Here is a 21,270-nt window from a genome sequence, read left to right as displayed (position 1 = left end):
CAAAAATAAAAATAGAAAATAATATTTTATTTGGGCCAGAAATTATGGGCCAATAGTGGAGGCCCAAATTAATTTACTAGTCAGTAGTCAGAAACTCAGAATTACGGTGTGAAGCACGACTCGGTAAAAGCTCGTCTAGACGTCTAGTCGTCTATATATAGCCCCTAAAAATGCCAATAAATTTCCCCCTTTTTTTGTGAGGCCTCTCTTTCATTCTTCATCTGTCATTTTCTTTTCTTTTTCTTTTTCTTTCTCTCTCTCTCTCTCTTTTTTTTTTTTTTTTTCCTTCTTCTTCTTTATTTTTTATTTTTTAATTTATTTTCGTTTCTTCCCTTTTCCTCTCGCGACAAACCCTACCACTGGAGAAAAAAATTCTAAAAAATTTCTTCGATCATCTCATCCGGATAAAATCATCGGTTACATTTCAATCGAAAATGCTGAATCAAAGAATAAAGCAGCAGCAACACCAGGCGTTGATGCAACAAGCTCTCATCCAACAGCAGTCGCTGTATCACCCCGGTCTCTTAGCTGCTCCGCAGGTTTTGAGTGTTTTTTGGTGCGATTGTTTTGAGTGTTTTTTGGTGCGATTGTTTGTTGCGTTTCACTGTTTCGAAAGAGATCTCGAGGATGTGAATGTTTGTCTCGTTCATTTATGCGATGTAAATGAAGTTTGTGATGGCTGTTGTCTGTTTTGCTATGCTGCGTTAATTGTCTAAGAGTGTGTAATTGTTTTCGTCCTCGGTAACATTGTGTTAATCTATTACAATTGCAAGTTCTCCAGGAACTGTTTTATGTTTGAGCTCGTTGGCCATTTTCTAGATTACATGCTTACATGTGTGTTAATTTGAGCTCATTTACTGTTTTAGAGGTTAATTTTTTAATTTATGTGCGCAAGTTGAGTTTAGTTCACTGACCTGAACTTTGAGCTTGCAACTTAATGTGAGGTTCCATGATTAAGTGATACTTGAGTGTTGAATGTAATGGCAGATATTGTTTTGAGTTCTTGCTCCAACCTCGTACGCTCCTTGAGTGTTGAGCTTGTGGGTGTACATAATGAACAGCGGGTAGCTATGATGATGTTTGCTTAGAGATGTCAATTTATTGTTGGGGTGAAGGAGAATGGTTGGTGTACAGCAAGCAGTGTCCTCCCCTTAAAGAAATAGAGATTGGTTGCTTACTATCGACACTGTTCATCCTCAGCAGAGAAAGGTGGATGGTAGCGGATGGATAAATTGATCGCAATCTGTGTAGGACACGAACTTTTGGAAAATAGACAACAGAAGCTGTCCTTAAACATTGAAGTAGACGTGCTAGGCTGATGTGAGGGTCGTTGTTCTTTGCTGTAGGTGAAGGGTACTTCATCCTAGGTTTATGTTCTGAGTCCTATCTAATCATGTCAGGCTAGTTCATCCATTTTATCAAAATTTTGCAGAACCTCCCTTCCCGGAAGGAAGAGCGTGAATGGAGACATGGAAGTTTATTTAAAAAACAGTACTATTTGGTTTCTAATGTGCTGTTAGTGATGTTATGGGAAACAAGTGTTATTTGGTATATGGAATGTGATTAGTTACAAATGGTTACAACTTACAATTTAGATGTTTCACATGCTAGTGGCCCAAGTTTTTCAATAAAATTCAATTTCACTTTGCATTTTTATTTCCATTTTGCACTTTTACTGCTGCCAGATTTCAAGACCTGTACCATGTGCATAAGCTTTTTTTCCTCTTCAGGCAGTGGATTACCTTAGGGGTGGATATAGTCAATTTGGGCAGATAGACTAGGTTTTTTTTTTTTCTTTATTTTTATTTCTTTTTTCTTTTCGCCTTCCATTTTGCAGATCGAACCAATTCCAAGTGGAAATCTGCCTCCTGGGTTTGATCCAAGTACATGCCGCAGTGTGTGAGTGTTGTTCAGACAATTTTTACCTTTTCTTTATTGTTCCCCTCTTCAATGCATGCTCCTGTAGCTTGCAAATGCCTTGTATAGTTCAAGTCACAATTTACTTTTTTGGGTGTAGATTGTGAGCAAAGTCTTTGCATCAATAGTCCTGCTTTCTGTCTTGTCTTAATGTATATGCCATTAAGGCCAACATGTGTGCAATATGTTGGGGGTTTTGTAATGTCTCCAACTCTCCTGTCATTGTATTATATGTGAAGCTGTTATGCTTGTTAGGCTATCGTTTGAAATCTGGAGGAGATTACTACTCTATTTCATTCTTTTGTATTTTGGAAGTTCATGGTTTTTGATATTTTGAGACAATGCAGGTATGTGGGGAATATTCACACACAGGTGACTGAACCACTTCTTCAAGAAGTTTTTGCTAGTACAGGTCCTGTGGAGGCTTGCAAGCTTATTAGAAAAGAAAAGGTACTCATGTCTCATATTTCTTGAATATTGTTTTTCACACTATTATTATCCATGTACGGGTTTGCATTGTGTGTATATAGCTGATGTTAACATTCATCACCTTTTTGCTCTACGCAGTCATCCTATGGCTTTATACACTACTTTGATCGTAGGTCAGCTTCACTTGCAATATTGACCCTGAATGGGAGACATCTGTAAGTGGGATATATTTGGATGTTAGAGCTTGCATTTTCATTTAAATTTTGATAGTAATGTGTAATTGTGTATTGTGATATTTAGGTTTGGGCAGCCCATCAAAGTTAACTGGGCATATGCCAGTGGTCAGAGGGAGGACACATCAAGTGAGTTTACATTATGATGTTTCACATTCATGTGGTATTTGTTCAACTTTTGTATATAACAAGATACCTTAGACTATTTTTTGCTCCATATAATCTCTTTTTGTAACTTAAAAAAATGTCTACTATACAGGCCATTACAACATTTTTGTTGGTGATCTAAGCCCAGAGGTTACTGATGCAATGCTGTTTGCCTGCTTTTCTGTGTACCCTAGTTGTTCGTAAGTTCCTCTTTTTCTCTCTGTTCAATTATTCAGAATGGAGCACATGGCCTTGACACTGCAGATTACTTTGACTTTGTTCTCGATAAGAAATGAATAGTGGGTCATAAGTTTCCTTTGGTAGCTATGTGTGGTTGGCCTAGTTTAGTAGTTGCTGATTGTCTCTCTCTTGGTCATAGAGATGCAAGGGTTATGTGGGATCAAAAGACTGGGCGTTCAAGGGGGTTTGGATTTGTGTCTTTCAGAAACCAACAGGTATTCTGCAGACTTCACCCGAATCATCTGAAAGAAACACTTTCCTTCACTTGGCTGAATCATTTGGATTTCTTGTGCAGGATGCGCAAAGTGCAATTAATGATTTAACTGGTGAGAACAGTTTGGATTGCAATCTTTGGATTACTTCGCTTTATTTAGAAAAAAGAATTGTCATTTGGCATCTTTAATCTCTTTAAATCGACAAGGGGGAAAACATCTACTTACCACTTTTCATTCGGCAACTTCTCAGGTAAATGGCTTGGCAGCAGGCAGATACGTTGCAACTGGGCCACAAAGGGTGCTGGTACCAGTGAGGACAAGCAAAATTCAGATTCTAAAAGTGTTGTAGAACTTACCACCTCAGGTCAGTAACAACGAAATGGAAGATGGTAACAATTGATGGGGGAATATGGGAAAGAAAACCTTTTGAGTTAAGCTGATACAGCATAAATTCAATAAACCTATCTGAAGCTTTTTGAGTTTATAAGATGATATTTTGGTTGTACAAAAATTGGCACTGAGGCACTGTTTTTCTGTCTAGAGTTCAACAAGAATTTTATGTTTCTGGACTTCATGCCTAACATTTTGCAAAACATTTTATCTCTGTGATCTCCTTGGCCGGAAATCGATGCTGAAAATGACTCCTTTTACAGAGGATGTTAAAGAGGCTGCAGGTAGTGATGCTCCTGAGAATAACCCTCAATATACAACTGTGTATGTTGGCAACCTCGCTCCAGAGGCAAGTCTGCTTTTGCTCTTTGCCACATCTCATTTACTGAAAGCATTTCGTACTCCAGAGTCCTTAACATATGTCTCTGGTATCAGTGCACCCCAACCTATATGTTTACTGTAGTTACGAAGTACTCCCTCCGTCCCATTATTAATGGCACGTATTCTATTTTGTGTTGTCCCACGTAATATGGCCTATTTCCATTTTGGGCCAGAATTAGGGGTTCATTAAGAATTTAATTAAGGCCCATATATAAGCCTAATTTATACCCTAACCTAAAACATTTTCGGTCCCTCACAAATCTTAATTATCATTTCATAGTCCTCTCTGTCTCTCTAACAATTTCTTCGCCGCCTTCCCTCCCCTCTTCTCCTCTTCTTCATTGCCTTCTTTTTCTCCCGAGTAAGATGACTGCGACGAAGACGCTGAGCGTGACAGCATCATCTCGCTTGACTCGGCTGCTCTATCCTTGTTCCCTTTCTCCTCTACTCTTCTTTGCCTCCTCTCTCCTCTTCTCTTCGATGGTGGTGCCTACAGCTCTGCAGTTCGCGAGCTTCACGCCCCACAACCTCAGAAAATTGAGGGAAATGCTTTATGTGTAATTGAGGGAAAAGCTTTGTGTGTAATTGAGGGAATTGTTGCTTGACGGCAGTTGCTTGGTTGCTTGGTAATTGAGGGAAAAGCTTTGTGTATAATTTGATTTGGAATGCCTATTCAATTTTTCAATTTTGTGAATTTGAGTTTGGAATTCGCTTGGTAATGGAGGACAGAGCTTTGATTGTAAACTCTGGCAGAGCTTTGTGTGTGAATTTGATTCAGGAGGCTGGGGTGGCTGAGTTGAAGAATCCGACCTTCGCCACTTCTTGTCGCACGATGACCGGGAATAGGAGAAATGCAGTTGGGTTGAAGACTTTATTTGATTACACTAATAAAAATTTAATTACCATTAAAATTTACACCACACATTTTCTTCCTAATTTTAATCTCCTAAATACCTGTGTCCAAAAGCAATGTGCCATAAATAATGTGATGGAAGGAGTATATTTTAATATTATCCAGAACTGGTATTTTGGAGGTTTATGTCCAAACATTCCTCCCTGTATATTTGGTCCGTCAATCGAAAATACCCTTGAGTGTTTAGTAAACTCAATTGAGTCCCTCTCCTGTGGTTAAACATAACCTTTCAAATTTGAATCTACTACACAATTTCTATATCTTTCTTTCTTGGTTGTGATCGCCAGGTAGCCCAGGTTGACCTTCATCGCCACTTTCATGCACTTGGAGCTGGATCAATTGAGGAAGTAAGGGTCCAGCGTGATAAAGGTTTTGGCTTTGTTAGGTACAGTACTCATGCAGGCGCAGCAATGGCTATTTCAATGGGAAATGGTCAGTCGTATCTCTGCGGTAAACAAATTAAGGTGTGTACTCGTCTACTTGTAATTGCCTCTTTCCATTGTTTTGCTGCTCATTTACGTTCCAACTCCTAATACGAGCATTTAGACTTCTTCGTCCAGCTCTATCTCTTAGTGGCATAACTTTGTTAATACATTCTTGTGCTCAGTGCTCATGGGGAAACAAGCCTACTCCAGCTGGAACTGGCTCAAACCCACTACCCCCACCCGCACCAGCATCCATGCCGGGCCTCTCCGCGGCTGACCTTCTAGCTTATGAGCGGCAAATTGCAATCGCCAAAATGGGCAGCATTCATCCTCTAATGCATCCACAGGGGCAGCATCCTCTGAAGCAAGCGTCCATGGGGATGGGCGCCGGTGCAAGCCAGGCCATCTACGACGGTGGCTATCAGAATGTTGCTGCGGCCCAGCATCATCTCATGTACTACCAGTAATGATGACAGATTTATCGGTATGTGAAACCTAAAACAACGGCCCCTCAGATCGAAGCTGTTGTTTGAGTGTTTTATGTTTGTAGGGTATTTTGTAAGATTTATGGTGGGCGGCCGAAAAACTAAAATTTGGTCGTTCACATATTACCTATGTAATGCTTTTTTTCCCCCTATCGAAATGAATGTTGAGTGGCTTCTTCAGTCATTTGCGTAGCTATATACGTATATTGTTTTGGCAAATTTCGTTGATAGCTTGTTTGCTTCAGATAGTTTGTACGCAAATTAGGCTTTTGATTTTGTTGCCTTTTCAAGTTGGTAGTATTTGAGGTTCGATTTGAGCCCTTCCATTTTGATAGGTGGAAATAGAAGAAAAGAAAAAAAAGGAAAAAATTGTTCCAGGTTGGTTTATGTTTCATTTGTTTAAATTTTGAGGAGTTGCTGAGATATCATTATTTTGATTTTGGAGGGAAACATAACTATTTATTTGTGATCATTTTCATTTAATATTGAGATTGTCATTATTTATTTCTGGACGGAAAAGTGTCTTTGTTTAATCATCATTATCATTTAATTTAGGGTTAATGACATGTAAATTACTAAACTATAGCCAAATTCTGGTCTGTGTACCGAATTTCAAAGTGTATTAAGGAAATTTCTAAACTATTAATTTGATCTGATTTGGGATCTCCGGAAAAGTTTCGGCGAATTATTGATGACATGGACCTCCAGAAAATCCTACGTATTAAGGCCGGACCTAATTCTAAACGCAGTCGTTTAGTCTTCAGAAAACTTCGTCGTTTTCACAGAAATTGCACTTAACCTTCTTCAATAAATTCGTATACCCATAACCCTAATTCACACTTGCGTAGCTTTATTTGCACATCATTCGAATCCGTCTCCATGGGCAAGTCGTCGAACTGGAACAGTGAAACTGGAGAGTCATTCTCCAGCTCGGGGTCGTCGGACCTAGGGTATAACCCACCCAACAACGCGCATTTGTGTAATTGGGCTCCTCGTCCAAAGCTCTGCAAACATGGCTTTGCGTCCTTGCGGACTTCGCACACTTCCGTAAACCCTTTTCGCCGCTTCTACTGCTGCAGCCTTCGAGGGGTAAGTTATTGAGTTATGGCGTATTTATTTGTGTTGATTTAGTATTCTGGTAAATTTTGATGTAGATTAGTTATGGCGAATTTATTGTGTTGAATTAGTCCAGAGAAGCATGTGGGCTTTGGGAATGGTTTGATCCGGAGTTGAATGACTACTACAAAGAGCAGATTTTAAAACTCAGGCTTCAATCGATTAGTGCTGAAGAGGAGCGTGATCAAGCCACAATGAATGCTGCTTTGAGCCGTGAAAGGATGGATACCAGAGAGCGTGAAAGCCATTCAGTGGTTGTGGAGCTGGATTTACTGAAGGCGAAGAACGACGTACTTGAAGGCACAGTGTGCAAAGATTCGGATGACGAAATGGTTTATTTGTGTGGTGGCTGTCTTGTTTGCTATGCTGTGGCTCTTGAAGTAATGTAGGGATTTGCTTAGGTTTTAGATAGGTTGAAGAGGACTTAGGTAATCTTCCTTTCGTATTAGATAGACCTATCTACAGTTGTAGGTAAACTTTGTTATCAATCAAGACTTGTGAAGTCTTGCTTTTGGCTGGTTAATGTAATTCTAATACTTCATCTTTAGTAATGTTAAAAGTTTGAGTATACCTTCGTTTCAGTTTAAATTAACAAATACAGAAAACACAAAACCAAAGCTGAGATCAATATATATGGAAATAACCTGGAATAAATATCATCTTGTTTCTTAAACTTCAATCCACAACATATACATCATCTTGTTTCATAAATCAAAATATACATCACCTTGAACTTGTAGCCACATCTTTTTGCCATGAATTGGTTTGATACCATGCTCATAAGCAGACAAATAAGTGTTGACAGAAAAATATTCAGACACATAATCAATAGGGTCACGGTCCATGTACTTGATCGCAGAAACAATATGCTTGCAAGGGATCCCTGTCAAATCCCACTCTCTACAAGAACATTTATTATGTCCATTGTTTCCCATTTTTACATGAACAACAAATATGTCACCTTCATAGTGTACTTGGAATGAATCATACATGGCAGGAAGTGCAATGCAATATGCACTTGCCATCAAATTCTTCTCCAACAACTTGCTTATGTTCGGAGTTATCTTACCCTTGACAAGACTCATGGCTTTGAATTTCTGTACCTGCCTAACCATCAAAGAAGACCTAATTTCTTCTAGCATGTGAATAACATGTTTACCCCGAGCATTTAATATATAACCATTAAAGCACTCACTAATGTTGTTATCCACACTATCATTCTTGGGGTAGGTTGAGATGAAGGCCTTGCAGAATTTGGTTGTGTCTCGTGCCATGAAATCCTCGAAGGCTGTAGGTGACTCCTCTTTCATTTCTTGAAGCGCAATTTTGAAATCAGCTTCGAATGTAGCATAAACTGCTCGAAAGAAAAGGTTTTTTAGGGTTTGACCCTTGTGAACCTTCTTCCAATTCATGTAGATATGGCGAGCACAATTCCTATGCTCGGCCTGTGGTGCCAACCTAGAAACCGCATTTTGTAATCCCTACAAAATGCAAGCTGACAATTACAAAGATACCTTGCATATGAATGTTAAGATTAAAATAGGAATAAGACATAACTGAATTTTATTACCTTTTGTTGGTCACTAATGAAGGTCCATCCACTTCCATCACCAAGCTCTAATTCCTTAAATAAAATTTCCAAGAACCAAGTCCAGCAGGCTTCATTTTCAGCGTTCACCACAGCCCATGCTAAGGGAAACATCCCATTATTGCCATCTTTTCCTGTTGCACAGAGAAGATGCCCCCCCCCCCCAAGTATGTTTTAAGAAAGCAACCATCAGTACCAATCACTGGTCTGCAGCTCGCTTTGAAGCCCTTTCTCAAAGCACTCAAACCAATATAAAGTGCTTTAAAAGTGTTATCAGCTTGTAAAACAAGCTCAAACTTCCCCTCAGGATCCACTCTTCTAAGCTCAGCAACATAATTCTTTATCATTCCATAGTGTTGGTCAACAGAACCTCTCACCATCTCTTGAGCCATTCTTCTGGCCTTGTATAGTCTGTCCTTAGGCACTCTAACTTTGAACCTCTCAAGTATGTCAGCACTCAAATCTTTTACTGATAGATTATATCTAACTCTGTAGACGTTCAAGTATCTTGTTGCTATCCACTGAGAACTCAACAGTTTGTTACTCATGGCTTTAGCACAAGTATGATCCCCACCACAAGATCTAATCATAAAAGTCCCATTAGACTGGACAGAACTAGCATAAAGCTTCCAAGGGCAGGGTAGAGTACATTCGGCCAACAATTTCTTCTTAGACACTCCCTTAAAACGGACATATCTACCGTTTTCTATGGCCCATGTTGTCAAAGCAGCCCTACATTGAAGACCATCCTGGAAATACATGCCAATAACTGGCTGCATTTTGCTGTGGTCACAACTAGGATCGTATACAACCCTCTTTACCCTCAACCTATTTTCGAACTCAGAATCTATTTCATCAGAGACAAATTCCTTTTCATCATTTTCATAATCAGAATGGTATGTGTGTTCCACATCGGCCTCAAATCCATCTTTTTCATTCATCAACTTAAAAACACTGTCAACTTTTTTTAATTTCTTTCGCATTTGAATGTTTTCTTCATTAGATATATAGTCTAGGTCTCCTAAGCTAACATCTGACAACTCACTCTCACTAGGTACATAATCTTCCTCACTACTATCATCAAAATATTCCATATTGATAAGATCATCAATCTCGGAATATGTAGCATTATCTAGAGGTCCCCAATCACCATCATCATATGAACCCTTTTCACACTCTACCACTGTGTCATGTAAACTATCACCATCACCCTCCCCTTCATCCTCGGAATCTCCCTCCCCCGCAAAGAAATCATCAAGATCACCATCACGCACACCATCATCATCTCCCTCAGACCAGACCCACTCTCACCATCAGCTTCATTAAAATATTCATCAATGCCCTCAGTATGTACTTCAGGCTCCCTCTCCCTCTCCTCAGTGACTTTGCCCTCAGAAACACCAAGATCTGTCCCAATCTTACCCCCATCCACACATACAGTAACTATTGGGTATCTACCCCTACATCTCAACATTTCCATTACACATTCGTCATTTGTTATTAGCTTATGTGTTTGAGTTGTAGGTATTCTGTAATACAACCCAGCCCAAGCCACATAATTCTTTCACATAATCAACAAGATCAAAGTACCCAAACCTATCGGGATCTAAGCCAACCTTAGTGTGAAACCCCCCACCTATATAATGTTGTTTAAGTTCATAGTGTAATGCCCCGCTCTTTTAAATATATATTAGATTAAACATGTGCATTAGTTATAAAATTCTTTTAATTATTTATTGTGACTATTTTATTCAGATAATATTATTTCAGCAAAAGTCTGTATAAGAGATACAGAGCTGCGATTTAATATTCAATCATGAATCAAACCAATAATTAAATTATTGGTTTAGCTACACGTTTGAGACCTTGCATTACCAGTTGATTGATTTAATAGTATTAGAAATTTTAGATTTATAACCGATTTCATAAATCGTGTTATTTAAATCAAATTGCTAGAATTATAATTTGAGATCATATGCATAATAATTTTATTATTTCGCGTTATATGTGTTAAGGTATTAAGTCGCGAATTAATTCCGACTTTCACGTATTAAATCTCAAGATTGAGGATTTAATTTATATAAATACGACGAGTATTTATTAAACGAGAATTGGAGAATTATTACAGGAACTAGGAGAAACTAGATCACGGCACTACACGTATTTCTCGATTTTTCATCCAACACATCAATTCCTACACTATTCCACCTTCCTCTCAATGCATCATTACTGCAGAAAATTTTCAAAGCTGCAATATCTTCCATGCAATCCAAAAAAAAAAGCCCCAATTTCAGGAGCAGATGATCACGCCGAGGCAAAGTTTTCAAAGGCGGCAGAAGAAAATCACGCCAATATCCACAATTTTCAAAAGCTGCAGATTTTCATCGTCTGCAATCCAAAATCTTCAAAGATTCTACAGTAATCTTCTCCTACTCCCTTCAAAAAAAATTTCAACCATCTTAAATTCCGTTGTCTGCGGAAGCTCCTCTATATAAACTCACAATTGTCAGTTCAATACTCATCACTTTCACTCCCGCAAAAGCAATACTCCATTGTATTGAAAACTCTTAATTTCTTCATTGCAAGAGCTCAAGTGAGCTCCCTTCGCCGGGCCGTTTATTCGCCGACCGGCCACTAGGCTCTGAACCGAGAACGTGTACTCGTTCCTCCATCTTCAGGCTACCAAATCCAACAATCGAAAGGCCGAAGCCTTCTCTGTTTTTCCCTGATCAAAGACCGCAATATCCTTCGGCGGCCAACGTCGAATTCCCGACTTAGCCACCGGCCAACTTACGGCTTTCGTTTCTCACTATCCTTACGACGAAAAAGGATCGAGAAACCACCGTTGTGTAGCCTGATCTACCTCGCACGAGGAATACTAAGTCGTAGACCTTCGCGGCTAAACACCATAGCGGAACGACGACCAGAAAACCCCCGACGAACAACTTCCATTAGTGCTCACTTGGACAAGGGTAAGTTGACGCCCTTATTTCGATGCATTCCCGTTTCTATTATATTATGGGAAATTTCTGGGGTATAGATGGGAGTGTGGTGAATATTTGTACAAAGTTTCATGTTATTTGAACTTCGTTTACTACCCTTTTAAAATTTGAGAAGTCTACTGCCAGTATCTGCTGAAACTGTCGTGAGGCAGATGATTAGGTTAATTATTTCAGTAACCATATTTTGATATTTAGCTCTCACATTTTTATTGTATGAATATATATGTGTTAGCTATCTGCATATAAAATTTGAGGTTATTCCGGTAACGTTTGCTATTTTTTCAAAAATCTGGACTTTCAGTTGGCAGAAACTGCCGAATCTGGTAGGCGATGGGAAAATCGCTATATCTCTTAAACTACTTGGAGTTTTTCAACATACTTTTTTTTCAATTAAACTAGACTCAAAGAGGTTTCTATTGATATGAAATTCGACTCCATACGAGTTCGGAGTAAAAACAGTTTATTAGTTGAAGTTGAATCTATACAGTTTTGTTGAGATGGAAATGATTCAAAATAATTCCTATTAAGGATTTTAAAGTTTTATTGTTGATAAAATATCACTTTTAGTTTATAAATGAGCTATTGATGTGTATATATATATATTGGTGATTGGCATTATTAAATGGGGAAAAGGAAAACGTTTTATGTTTATAGAATTATTCTTTATTTATAATAGATAAATAAATGAATAATATAAAATGGAATTTCCTACATCCTCAAAGGTACATGAAATATTTTGATAAAGGAAGAACGATTGTATATGAGTTAGATATAGTCGTTTAAGGAAATATGGGTAGTTAGAGAAATGAGTGAATAGTGATTCACTGCATTTGTTGTTATCTTTTCTATTATTCACTCGAACACATGTTTTCGTGTTATCAAATGTTCAAATAAACAAAAGCGTCTGAGTAACCTATCGCGCTAAGGAAAGAGAATCATTGTCTTAAGTAGCAAAACACTGCAATCAGGTGGGCATTACTTTTACTATACGTATATAGAGATCCCCTGCGTGTCGTAGGCCTCTTATACGAATGAATGCATGAGATGATCTAACTGTTAATTTCAGTTTCATATATATCAAATGAGTTTAAATGTTACATTCAAGCAAGTTATTTCATGACAAAATCTTTGAGTTAAAGTTATTTCAAGTATTGTCTTGCCATAAAATGTTTAAATTTTAGTATGATATCTATTTGCTTTGGCTTTGCCAATGATGCAATCGAATTCGGGTCCTGAGCAGTGGATAGCTATCCTGCCTTGACTAGTGTACACCAGTGACCGTGAGTCATCTAGCGGGTTGGCCGGTCAAGTGACCGTGAGAGGTGGCCACCTCTCCGGCACAAAGTTCCAGATATGATAGATTACAAGAGAACTTAGACTGCAGTCGAACTTTAAGAATCACAACTGAATTTAGTAAGCTTGGGCCTTTTTAGCGAAAAACCCCTTGCTGTACTGCTTATGATGGCATGACAATTTAAATCTTTACGAAGCATGTTATATTTCATAGTAGGCATATGTGCCCACTGAGTATTTTTATACTCAGCCCTGCATGTATTTCTAAATGTGCAGGTTGAGCAGCTGATGGAATGGAATGATGTTGAGCGGGTGTTCCTTTGACATTTCAAGAAATGTAACCTTGAGTATACATCTTCATATGTATATCTCACACGTTTTCCGCTGCAAAACACTTTAATTAGAATAACTCTATGTTATGAAGTTGTGACACGTGTTATTGGGTAACCCACCTTAATCAGTTCTCCTTTATGTGTATGTTTTATAAGTATCCAAATGATCATATATGATCCTAGCATTTTATCTATGAGTGACATTTCCATATACTTTAATGTTAAGTAATTGTCCATATCCGTTCCCACTCATTAATTCTCATCCCAAGTCATAATCCCGGATAAATTTGTCATTATGGGTTGCGGGCTGTGACACATAGTTAATGAACCTACCCCCATGGCAAATATGTAAACCAAATTCATCGTCACTGCAAATATGAAAATGAAATTTAAAATTACACACAACCCACAAAAAATTTACATAATCACAGCAGTCATAAGTGATAAATGGTCTAAACTTCAACATGCAAAACCCTAGAACAGTTTGTAGCCCAATATAAATGCACATAACGACACAAAGGTAGAATTTACTACAACAATAAATCAATTTTAACAATTTTGAAACCCTAAAGGTCCAAAATGCGACAACTTCTGATTTTGTCAGTATAAACAAAGAATATAATACACTTATTCCTCAAAAAAGTTAAACAAAGATAGAGGAAAGCATAATAAATTGGTTATTAATTTATCTTTTCGCCATTGTATACTGCTTGGGACCACAAAGCCACAGATACCCACGTTCTCGATTCGACAGCAAAGAGACAACGCACCAAAAACAAGCCCTGGGACCTAGTGTACTCTCCGAAACACGACAACTTTGGCGAGCATTACAAAAGCGAAGAATGAAAAATGAAAAAGTAGAAGAAACTCCTTCTTCAATTATTGAGAGGAGAGTTGACACAGAAATGAAGAGAATGATTAAAGCAACGAATGGAAAATGAAAAAAAAAATGATAAGGAAAGGAAATGGCACGACTTTTCAGTTTTTCCCCCCTAAACCCTAAACGACGACGTTTTCGTGCAGGGGTCCATTCGGATGACAGCTGGATAAATTTGTCCATATCCGTTCCCACTCATTAATTCTCATCCCAAGTCATAATCCCGGATAAATTTGTCATTATGGGTTGCGGGCTGTGACAGAGTGGTATCAGAGCGGTTCGTTCGCTCTGGCCCTAGAAACCTTATTCTATAAGAGTCGAGTCTAGTTTGATTCTTTAGACTTACATGGGTTTATACGGCACCGCTCAACACTCCATTGCATCGTGCTCAATCAAGGAAAGAAGGTAACTGTAGTTCAACGTGTTAAAGATGTTATTGTTCTAAGATGTTTTATGAATATGTTTATGTAAAGAGCATGCTATGATGAAATGTTGAATGTTTTGCCTTTCATGGCATATTTTCGCAATCTATGATGTTATGATCAGACGAATAATAGAAAAATTGACATATGTTTTCCCAGAGAACATAGATTGCTATAAGTTGCATGATCACAATTTCAAAAAGAACATAGACTACTAGGTTAGTAGGATATCTCTACAATCTAGATTCTTAAGGTGATGATGTAGAAGAATGAAAGAGAACTTAGAGCATTTCAGCTCCCTCAAGAAAACAATGATTCTTTTGAACTACAAAGAGGAATGAAAAGATATGTACGAGGTAAAGGAAAAGCACAGAATGACGATACGCGACGAATTCAAGGTAAACGTTGCATCAAAGGTTGAACCATAGTCTCTACGTTCGAATGTTCAAGTGCGACGGAACATCGAATCGACTTTTGCTATACGATAGATTTTAAGAATAGTGTGTTTCGCCTGTGTACGTATGTCTGTGTGTATATGTCTTAAGAAAGGTTTGGGGTTTGAGATCAATAGGATAGGGAACCTTAAGATAAGTTTAGTTGTCATGATGAGCTTATGTTTTGTTATGTATAGTATGTTCATGGCTCTCCAAGTTCGGGACGATGTTTCCCGTGTGACTGGGAGGTGATGATGTTGGACCTGGCCAGTCCACATGATCCAAATCTCAGTAGACGTCTTTTGGGTTGAAAATCCATGTGTTTCAACTTTCGGTTGAAAAGCCAGATGGGTTCATACTCGAGGTCATTTTGTTTGACCTAGTAGTTAATCATTTCATACCCTATGGTCATTCTTTTGATTCTCTTGAACAATTTCTACAACACCTTGCTTTGATGTTGTGTTGAGTTTGAGCCTTGCAACTCGTGAGTTGTCATAATAAGATCCCCTTGTTTGATAAGACCAAGAAGTGTTAGTCTACCGATATAGTATACTACCCAAACTATGGCTTCATATAATTGTGTCTCATTGTGATTAATTTCCTTAGCCTTACTTGAAGTGGACGTGTGGTATGAAGGTGAAGGGAAGGGAATTAGTGTATAGGTTTAGGGGGGGGACAAGTATTAAATGGTGAATAGTATTTGGTCTCCAATCATCCTTCCTAAGCAAGACAAATTCACTTCATTTTCCTCATTTTCTTCACCATTCGGCCACTCTCAATTTCTCTCCCTCTCTTCCGATTTTGCTCCAAAAGATCACCATAGATGAATCACCAAAGCTTCCAAGTTCACCTCAAGATCAAATCCTCCACCAAATCAACATAAACACCTTTCAATTCTTGAAGATTTCAAGAGGACCGTGGGTTTTGGTTTGAAGAGTGAGAAAGGAAAACTTTGATCTTTGTTTAATCTTGGGTAAGTGATTCTTATTTTTATAGATCTAGATTGTATGATGTTATATGTATATGCCTTGAGATGTGAAAGTTCGATGGAGTTTAGTTTACCCAAAATTGGGAACTTTTGAGTCAATGGTTAAGATGATTAATAGATGATGAAGATGAGTCCATGAGATGTATATGATGATGATTGATGGAGTAAATTGAGTATATGATGTCAATTGATGATTTTGATATGAGTTAGTTTAATAAAATTAGGGATATGTGTATCTATGCTCTAATTTGTAAATTGATGGGTTATATGTGAGATTAATTGGCTAAGATTGATAGATCTATGAATGGATTAAGGTATCATGTGTGTTTATTAAATTTCAAAGAGTTTACTTTAATAAAAATCAGGACTTTTTGCCTATGTGTTATTTAAGTGATTTTGGCTTAAGATATATGTATTTGAGCATGATATTAGTGTATAATTATGTTTGAGTAAGTCTTTTGTTGGCTAAGAAATTTTTTTGACTTAGTTTAGTTTGTATGAGTTTTTGAGTTTTCATATTTTGAGAAGTCGATGATTGATAAAATGAGGTCTAATTGCTTTATGACCATTATGTGAAAGTTTGTCATGTTTTATTAAGAGTTTTATGATGATACATGAAGTTTCATTAGAGTTTAGTTTACATGATAAAAAGGAATCTATATGTGTATAATGATTTATATGATAAATGAGATCATGTTTGAGTATTTGAGTAATTTTGAGCACGAAAATGAGAAGAGAATTTTAATGATGCGTTCGTTGAAATGTTTTACTTAAGATTTGAGGTTATGATGTAAGAAGAGAGTCAAGATTGAGTATGATGAGTATTATAATGTGCTTGAATGTTTTCAAGTGCTATATGTGTTTAAAATGAGCTTTGATTGGTTTTCATTGAAGGGATGTTGGGTTGAGCATTTAAGAGTTTGAGATGAGATTTTGGTGAATTTCGTAGGCCTACTGACCTACTGTGATCTATGGTTTTTAGATGTCTAATAGCTTTGAAAATTTTATATCAAATCCCTACATGAGTCTTAAGCACACCGGTAAAATTTTAAGTCATTTGGACTTCGTTTACTATTTTTATAAAATACAAAACCTAAACTGCACATTAATTACTACCGAGAATTTCAGAGAACAGGAGAAAGAGTCATTCATTTCAGTAGCTTCCTGTGTGATCTAGATTTCAACATTTTTATGGTATTAACCTTATTGTGTTATCTAGATATCCACCAAAGTTGAGCCCAGTTTGACAACGTTTACTAATTTTCAAAAATCCAAGTTTTCGATTGCTCAAAACTGCCGAATATGGTAGACTGTAGTAAAACAGTCATATTTCCTACAATACTTGGAGTTTTTGACTCTACTTTTTTTTATATGAAACAAGACTCGAAGACCTTTCTTTTGGTATGAGTCTCGAGTCCAAGAGGTGTCGGAGTCAGAACAGGTTAGATTTTGAAGTTGAGTCAGTGTAAACACAGAGCATGTTTTGATAATGTTTGATTGTGTTTTCTTATGGGCCTTAGGTGATTGTGTTGTCTATGTGTTTGAATGAGATTAGAAGAGCCTTATATGAGAGACAAATCGAGACTTAGAACCATGATTTTCTTGAAACCTATCCTTGAACTTAAGGATTTGAGATGAGTGGAGAGTTTATATAGAGTTAAGTAAGGAGATAGAATATGAGATAGAGCATAAGTTTCCTTTCATGTCTCTGATAACCATAAGTTTTTGATGTCGAGTCTAGAATAGTATCTCTAGACTTCTAAGAATGTCAGTAACCCTCAGCTCGCAGTCACACTGCCGCAACAAAGGTACAATAATAGTTTCAAAAATATACATATATGTATTTCAGACGTTATGAAAGTTTTTCAAGAAAATGTGCGCCTTATGTTTACGATGCTATGTGAATGCTTTTTGTCGTGTTTGGGACTACCCGAACCCATAACGACTCAATGAATGTATTTCGTGTTTGGGACAACCCGAGCCCTTAACGAATCAATGTATGTATGTATGTATGGTCGAGTTAGATTCCTTGAATCTTTCCGGCATAAGCAAAGTTTTCATGAAAGGGACATTAAATGTCCATATATGTTAAGGTTTCAAAAGAAACAGAAGTATGTATGTATGAAAGAATGAGAAAGCTTTATGTTGTCGTTTTAGGCTAGCTGCCTATACGATTAGAATGATGGGTCCTCTTACAAATCGTTTGAGTACCACCCAAGAATGCTTTGAGAATGTTAATCGTGATAGCACCGCTTGATCGATTTAAGTAAAGACTGGTAAGATAGAAATGTTTAACATAGAGATGTTACAACATAGAGGCAATGCTTTAAGACTAAGGATTCACTTGAGCTATTTCAATAGCGGTGAGATTAAGTTTTTCACATAAGAACTTATGTTGCTTATGATTATGATGTTAGTCGTGATAGCTTGGCTAGAACAACATAGAATGGACTTTCATGGTATCAGTAACTTATGATGAAGTACTTATTAGTAAGTGCTTTAAGTTAGAAGTTGACTTAGAGCTTTATAAGAGATAAGAAGTTGACATGATTGGGGGCGAAGCTCCCATTTGACTGAGTGATTCATCGTGCTGGGTCTGGTCAGCCCATATAACTAAGATCTCGGTGATTGTCAATTAGGATTTTGACCTTGAGTAGGGCGTCATCCCAATGTATAGACTCACACTATGTAGTTGTCACAATAAGATCTTATTTTACCACGATAAGCACAGTAATGACTAGAATGACTTAGTTTGCTGTCAGTTCTCGAAGTACTAGAAGGTGATATTCTCACAGTTAGAAAGATACACTAAGCATCAACCTATCTTTTGACCGATAGTCGGTAGAAACAAAGCAACTTCTGGAATCCCAAGTGGAGAACCAGGGCAGATAACTAGTATGATAGAGTTTTCAACAAAATGTCAGGACGTGCTCCAAATATGGTGGACACTTATGAGAAACGCGTGAAGGAGTTCGCAAACGAATGGCGTCATGAGATATTCAATTCCCCTACCAAGCCAAAGAAATATTACGTAGGAACAACCAACGAGCAAGACTCTCACCATCGAATCACTGCTACCAAGGGAGAATGGGAAGACTCCGACACAATCTGGATATACACCACCTCAAGATGTGGTGAAGGAAAGAAAATGGAATGAAGAAAACAACAGAAAATTCGAGAATAGAAAAAGAACTTTAGAATAAGACTTAAGATCTAACCCAGCCTCAGAGCCAACAACCTCACACTAGAAGGGTGATTGTTTCGGCTATAGTATCAAAAGCTCCATCAATAGGAATGTTCAAAGGAAGCAAGTATTTGTTTTAAACTTCAGAGAACTTGAGCACTATGTCTCATTAGCCCCAAAGTTGAATTACTTGACTTATGACTTAGAACTCGTTGTGGTTGTGCACGTGTTGGAAATTTGGAGATACTATCTCTACGGAGTTAAGTGTGAGGTCCTTATAGCTGACAAGAATTTGAAGTGCTTTTTTGAGCAAAGAGATTTCAATGTAAGACAACAGAGACGATTCGAATTAGTGAAGAATTATGATGGTACTATCAATTGGAAATTAAGATAAGATGTTTCACCACTAAATATGAAGTACTGATTGGTGATTGCCTTATTCGGTTTAGTAATTATTCACCATCCGGAGACAATATCAAGCTGTGTAGTTGCATCAATAGTTAAGTGTGAATTGCAAGAAAGGATTATGAAAGCACGAAATGAAAATGGATATTGGTGAGAAAATGTGTCTCGCCTCAAGAATAAGAAAAACGAAAGGATTCACGAAAGTCAGGAATAGTGCACTAATGGTTAGTGGAGGATTGTGGATGTATACACTGAATATTACGTCTCGCAGTTAAGAAAGTATGTGATTAAGAAAGATGAGATAGTCCAAGCTCAGGGCTTAAGTTATGAAGAGAAATCAGTTTAGTGACTAGATTGCAAGGTTCAAGTGTTACGAGGCAATAATATTGTTCTCGTCATGTAGTGGAACCATCACAGGATGGAAAAGGCTACAAAAGAGATGAATGAAACGAATGACTAGTATCACAAGCTAGAATACCAGGTATGCAAATTTCGGGACGAAATTTATTTTAAGGGGGGTAGTATGTAATGCCCCGCTCTTTTAAATATATATTAGATTAAACATGTGCATTAGTTATAAAATTCTTTTAATTATTTATTGTGACTATTTTATTCAGATAATATTATTTCAGCAAAAGTCTGTATAAGAGATACAGAGCTGCGATTTAATATTCAATCATGAATCAAACCAATAATTAAATTATTGGTTTAGCTACACGTTTGAGACCTTGCATTACCAGTTGATTGATTTAATCAATAGTATTAGAAATTTTAGATTTATAACCGATTTCATAAATCGTGTTATTTAAATCAAATTGCTAGAATTATAATTTGAGATCATATGCATAATAATTTTATTATTTCGCGTTATATGTGTTAAGGTATTAAGTCGCGAATTAATTCCGACTTTCACGTATTAAATCTCAAGATTGAGGATTTAATTTATATAAATACGACAAGTATTTATTAAACGAGAATTGGAGAATTATTACAGGAACTAGGAGAAACTAGATCACGGCACTACACGTATTTCTCGATTTTTCATCCAACACATCAATTCCTACACTATTCCACCTTCCTCTCAACGCATCATTACTGCAGAAAATTTTCAAAGCTGCAATATCTTCCATGCAATCCAAAAAAAAAAAAGCCCCAATTTCAGGAGCAGATGATCACGCCGAGGCAAAGTTTTCAAAGGCGGCAGAAGAAAATCACGCCAATATCCACAATTTTCAAAAGCTGCAGATTTTCATCGTCTGCAATCCAAAATCTTCAAAGATTCTACAGTAATCTTCTCCTACTCCCTTCAAAAAAAATTTCAACCATCTTAAATTCCGTTGTCTGCGGAAGCTCCTCTATATAAACTCACAATTGTCAGTTCAATACTCATCACTTTCACTCCCGCAAAAGCAATACTCCATTGTATTGAAAACTCTTAATTTCTTCATTGCAAGAGCTCAAGTGAGCTCCCTTCGCCGGGCCGTTTATTCGCCGACCGGCCACTAGGCTCTGAACCGAGAACGTGTACTCGTTCCTCCATCTTCAGGCTACCAAATCCAACAATCGAAAGGCCGAAGCCTTCTCTGTTTTTCCCTGATCAAAGACCGCAATATCCTTCGGCGGCCAACGTCGAATTCCCGACTTAGCCACCGGCCAACTTACGGCTTTCGTTTCTCACTATCCTTACGACGAAAAAGGATCGAGAAACCACCGTTGTGTAGCCTGATCTACCTCGCACGAGGAATACTAAGTCGTAGACCTTCGCGGCTAAACACCATAGCGGAACGACGACCAGAAAACCCCCGACGAACAACTTCCATTAGTGCTCACTTGGACAAGGGTAAGTTGACGCCC

At 37.6% G+C, this 21,270-nt stretch overlaps 3 protein-coding genes across 4 annotated transcripts; 2 read left to right on the top strand and 1 right to left on the bottom strand.

Moving 5' to 3' along the window:
- Positions 1–189: 189 nt before the first annotated feature.
- Positions 190–5,955, top strand: LOC130990704 (oligouridylate-binding protein 1B-like). 2 transcript variants are annotated; one of them, XM_057914932.1, is made up of 12 exons: positions 190–539; positions 1,838–1,899; positions 2,265–2,367; positions 2,485–2,561; positions 2,647–2,708; positions 2,839–2,926; positions 3,106–3,181; positions 3,262–3,292; positions 3,432–3,545; positions 3,835–3,920; positions 5,153–5,329; positions 5,473–5,955. In XM_057914932.1, exons 1-12 carry the CDS (start codon positions 435–437, stop codon positions 5,755–5,757), a joined length of 1,266 nt encoding a protein of 421 aa, XP_057770915.1. In that variant the 5' UTR covers positions 190–434; the 3' UTR covers positions 5,758–5,955. The 2 variants fall into 2 exon arrangements, with proteins under 2 accessions (XP_057770915.1, XP_057770920.1); XM_057914937.1 differs by lacking the exon at positions 190–539 and adding an exon at positions 993–1,247.
- Positions 5,956–6,137: 182 nt separating this feature from the next.
- LOC130990713 (uncharacterized) lies at positions 6,138–7,459 on the top strand. The gene is made up of 2 exons (XM_057914942.1): positions 6,138–6,864; positions 6,963–7,459. The coding sequence occupies exons 1-2, from the start codon at positions 6,655–6,657 to the stop codon at positions 7,278–7,280; spliced, it is 528 nt and encodes a 175-aa protein (XP_057770925.1). The 5' UTR covers positions 6,138–6,654; the 3' UTR covers positions 7,281–7,459.
- A 136-nt stretch (positions 7,460–7,595) lies between these two features.
- On the bottom strand, positions 7,596–9,959 carry LOC131009535 (uncharacterized). The gene is made up of 4 exons (XM_057936937.1): positions 9,834–9,959; positions 8,676–9,768; positions 8,462–8,580; positions 7,596–8,372 (listed from the first exon to the last, which is right to left on the bottom strand). The coding sequence occupies exons 1-4, from the start codon at positions 9,957–9,959 to the stop codon at positions 7,596–7,598; spliced, it is 2,115 nt and encodes a 704-aa protein (XP_057792920.1).
- Between the last annotated feature and the right edge of the window lie 11,311 nt (positions 9,960–21,270).

Source organism: Salvia miltiorrhiza, chromosome 1, assembly GCF_028751815.1.
Source record: "Salvia miltiorrhiza cultivar Shanhuang (shh) chromosome 1, IMPLAD_Smil_shh, whole genome shotgun sequence".
In the NCBI taxonomy this organism is placed as follows: domain Eukaryota; kingdom Viridiplantae; phylum Streptophyta; class Magnoliopsida; order Lamiales; family Lamiaceae; genus Salvia; species Salvia miltiorrhiza.
This window is presented reverse-complemented; position numbering and strand designations above follow the sequence as displayed.

Coding starts and splice junctions, on each gene's coding strand:
- LOC130990713 (XM_057914942.1), top strand. CDS start 6,655: ATGGGCAAGTCGTCGAACTGGAACAGTGAAACTGGAGAGTCATTCTCC. Junction 6,865..6,962: donor ACTGCTGCAGCCTTCGAGGG/GTAAGTTATTGA, acceptor GTGTTGAATTAG/TCCAGAGAAGCATGTGGGCT.
- LOC131009535 (XM_057936937.1), bottom strand. CDS start 9,959: ATGGAAATGTTGAGATGTAGGGGTAGATACCCAATAGTTACTGTATGT. Junction 9,769..9,833: donor AGAGGGAGAGGGAGCCTGAA/GTACATACTGAG, acceptor GTCTGGTCTGAG/GGAGATGATGATGGTGTGCG. Junction 8,581..8,675: donor GAGCTGCAGACCAGTGATTG/GTACTGATGGTT, acceptor TGTTTCCCTTAG/CATGGGCTGTGGTGAACGCT.
- LOC130990704 (XM_057914932.1), top strand. CDS start 435: ATGCTGAATCAAAGAATAAAGCAGCAGCAACACCAGGCGTTGATGCAA. Junction 3,546..3,834: donor TGTAGAACTTACCACCTCAG/GTCAGTAACAAC, acceptor CTCCTTTTACAG/AGGATGTTAAAGAGGCTGCA. Junction 3,921..5,152: donor TTGGCAACCTCGCTCCAGAG/GCAAGTCTGCTT, acceptor TGTGATCGCCAG/GTAGCCCAGGTTGACCTTCA.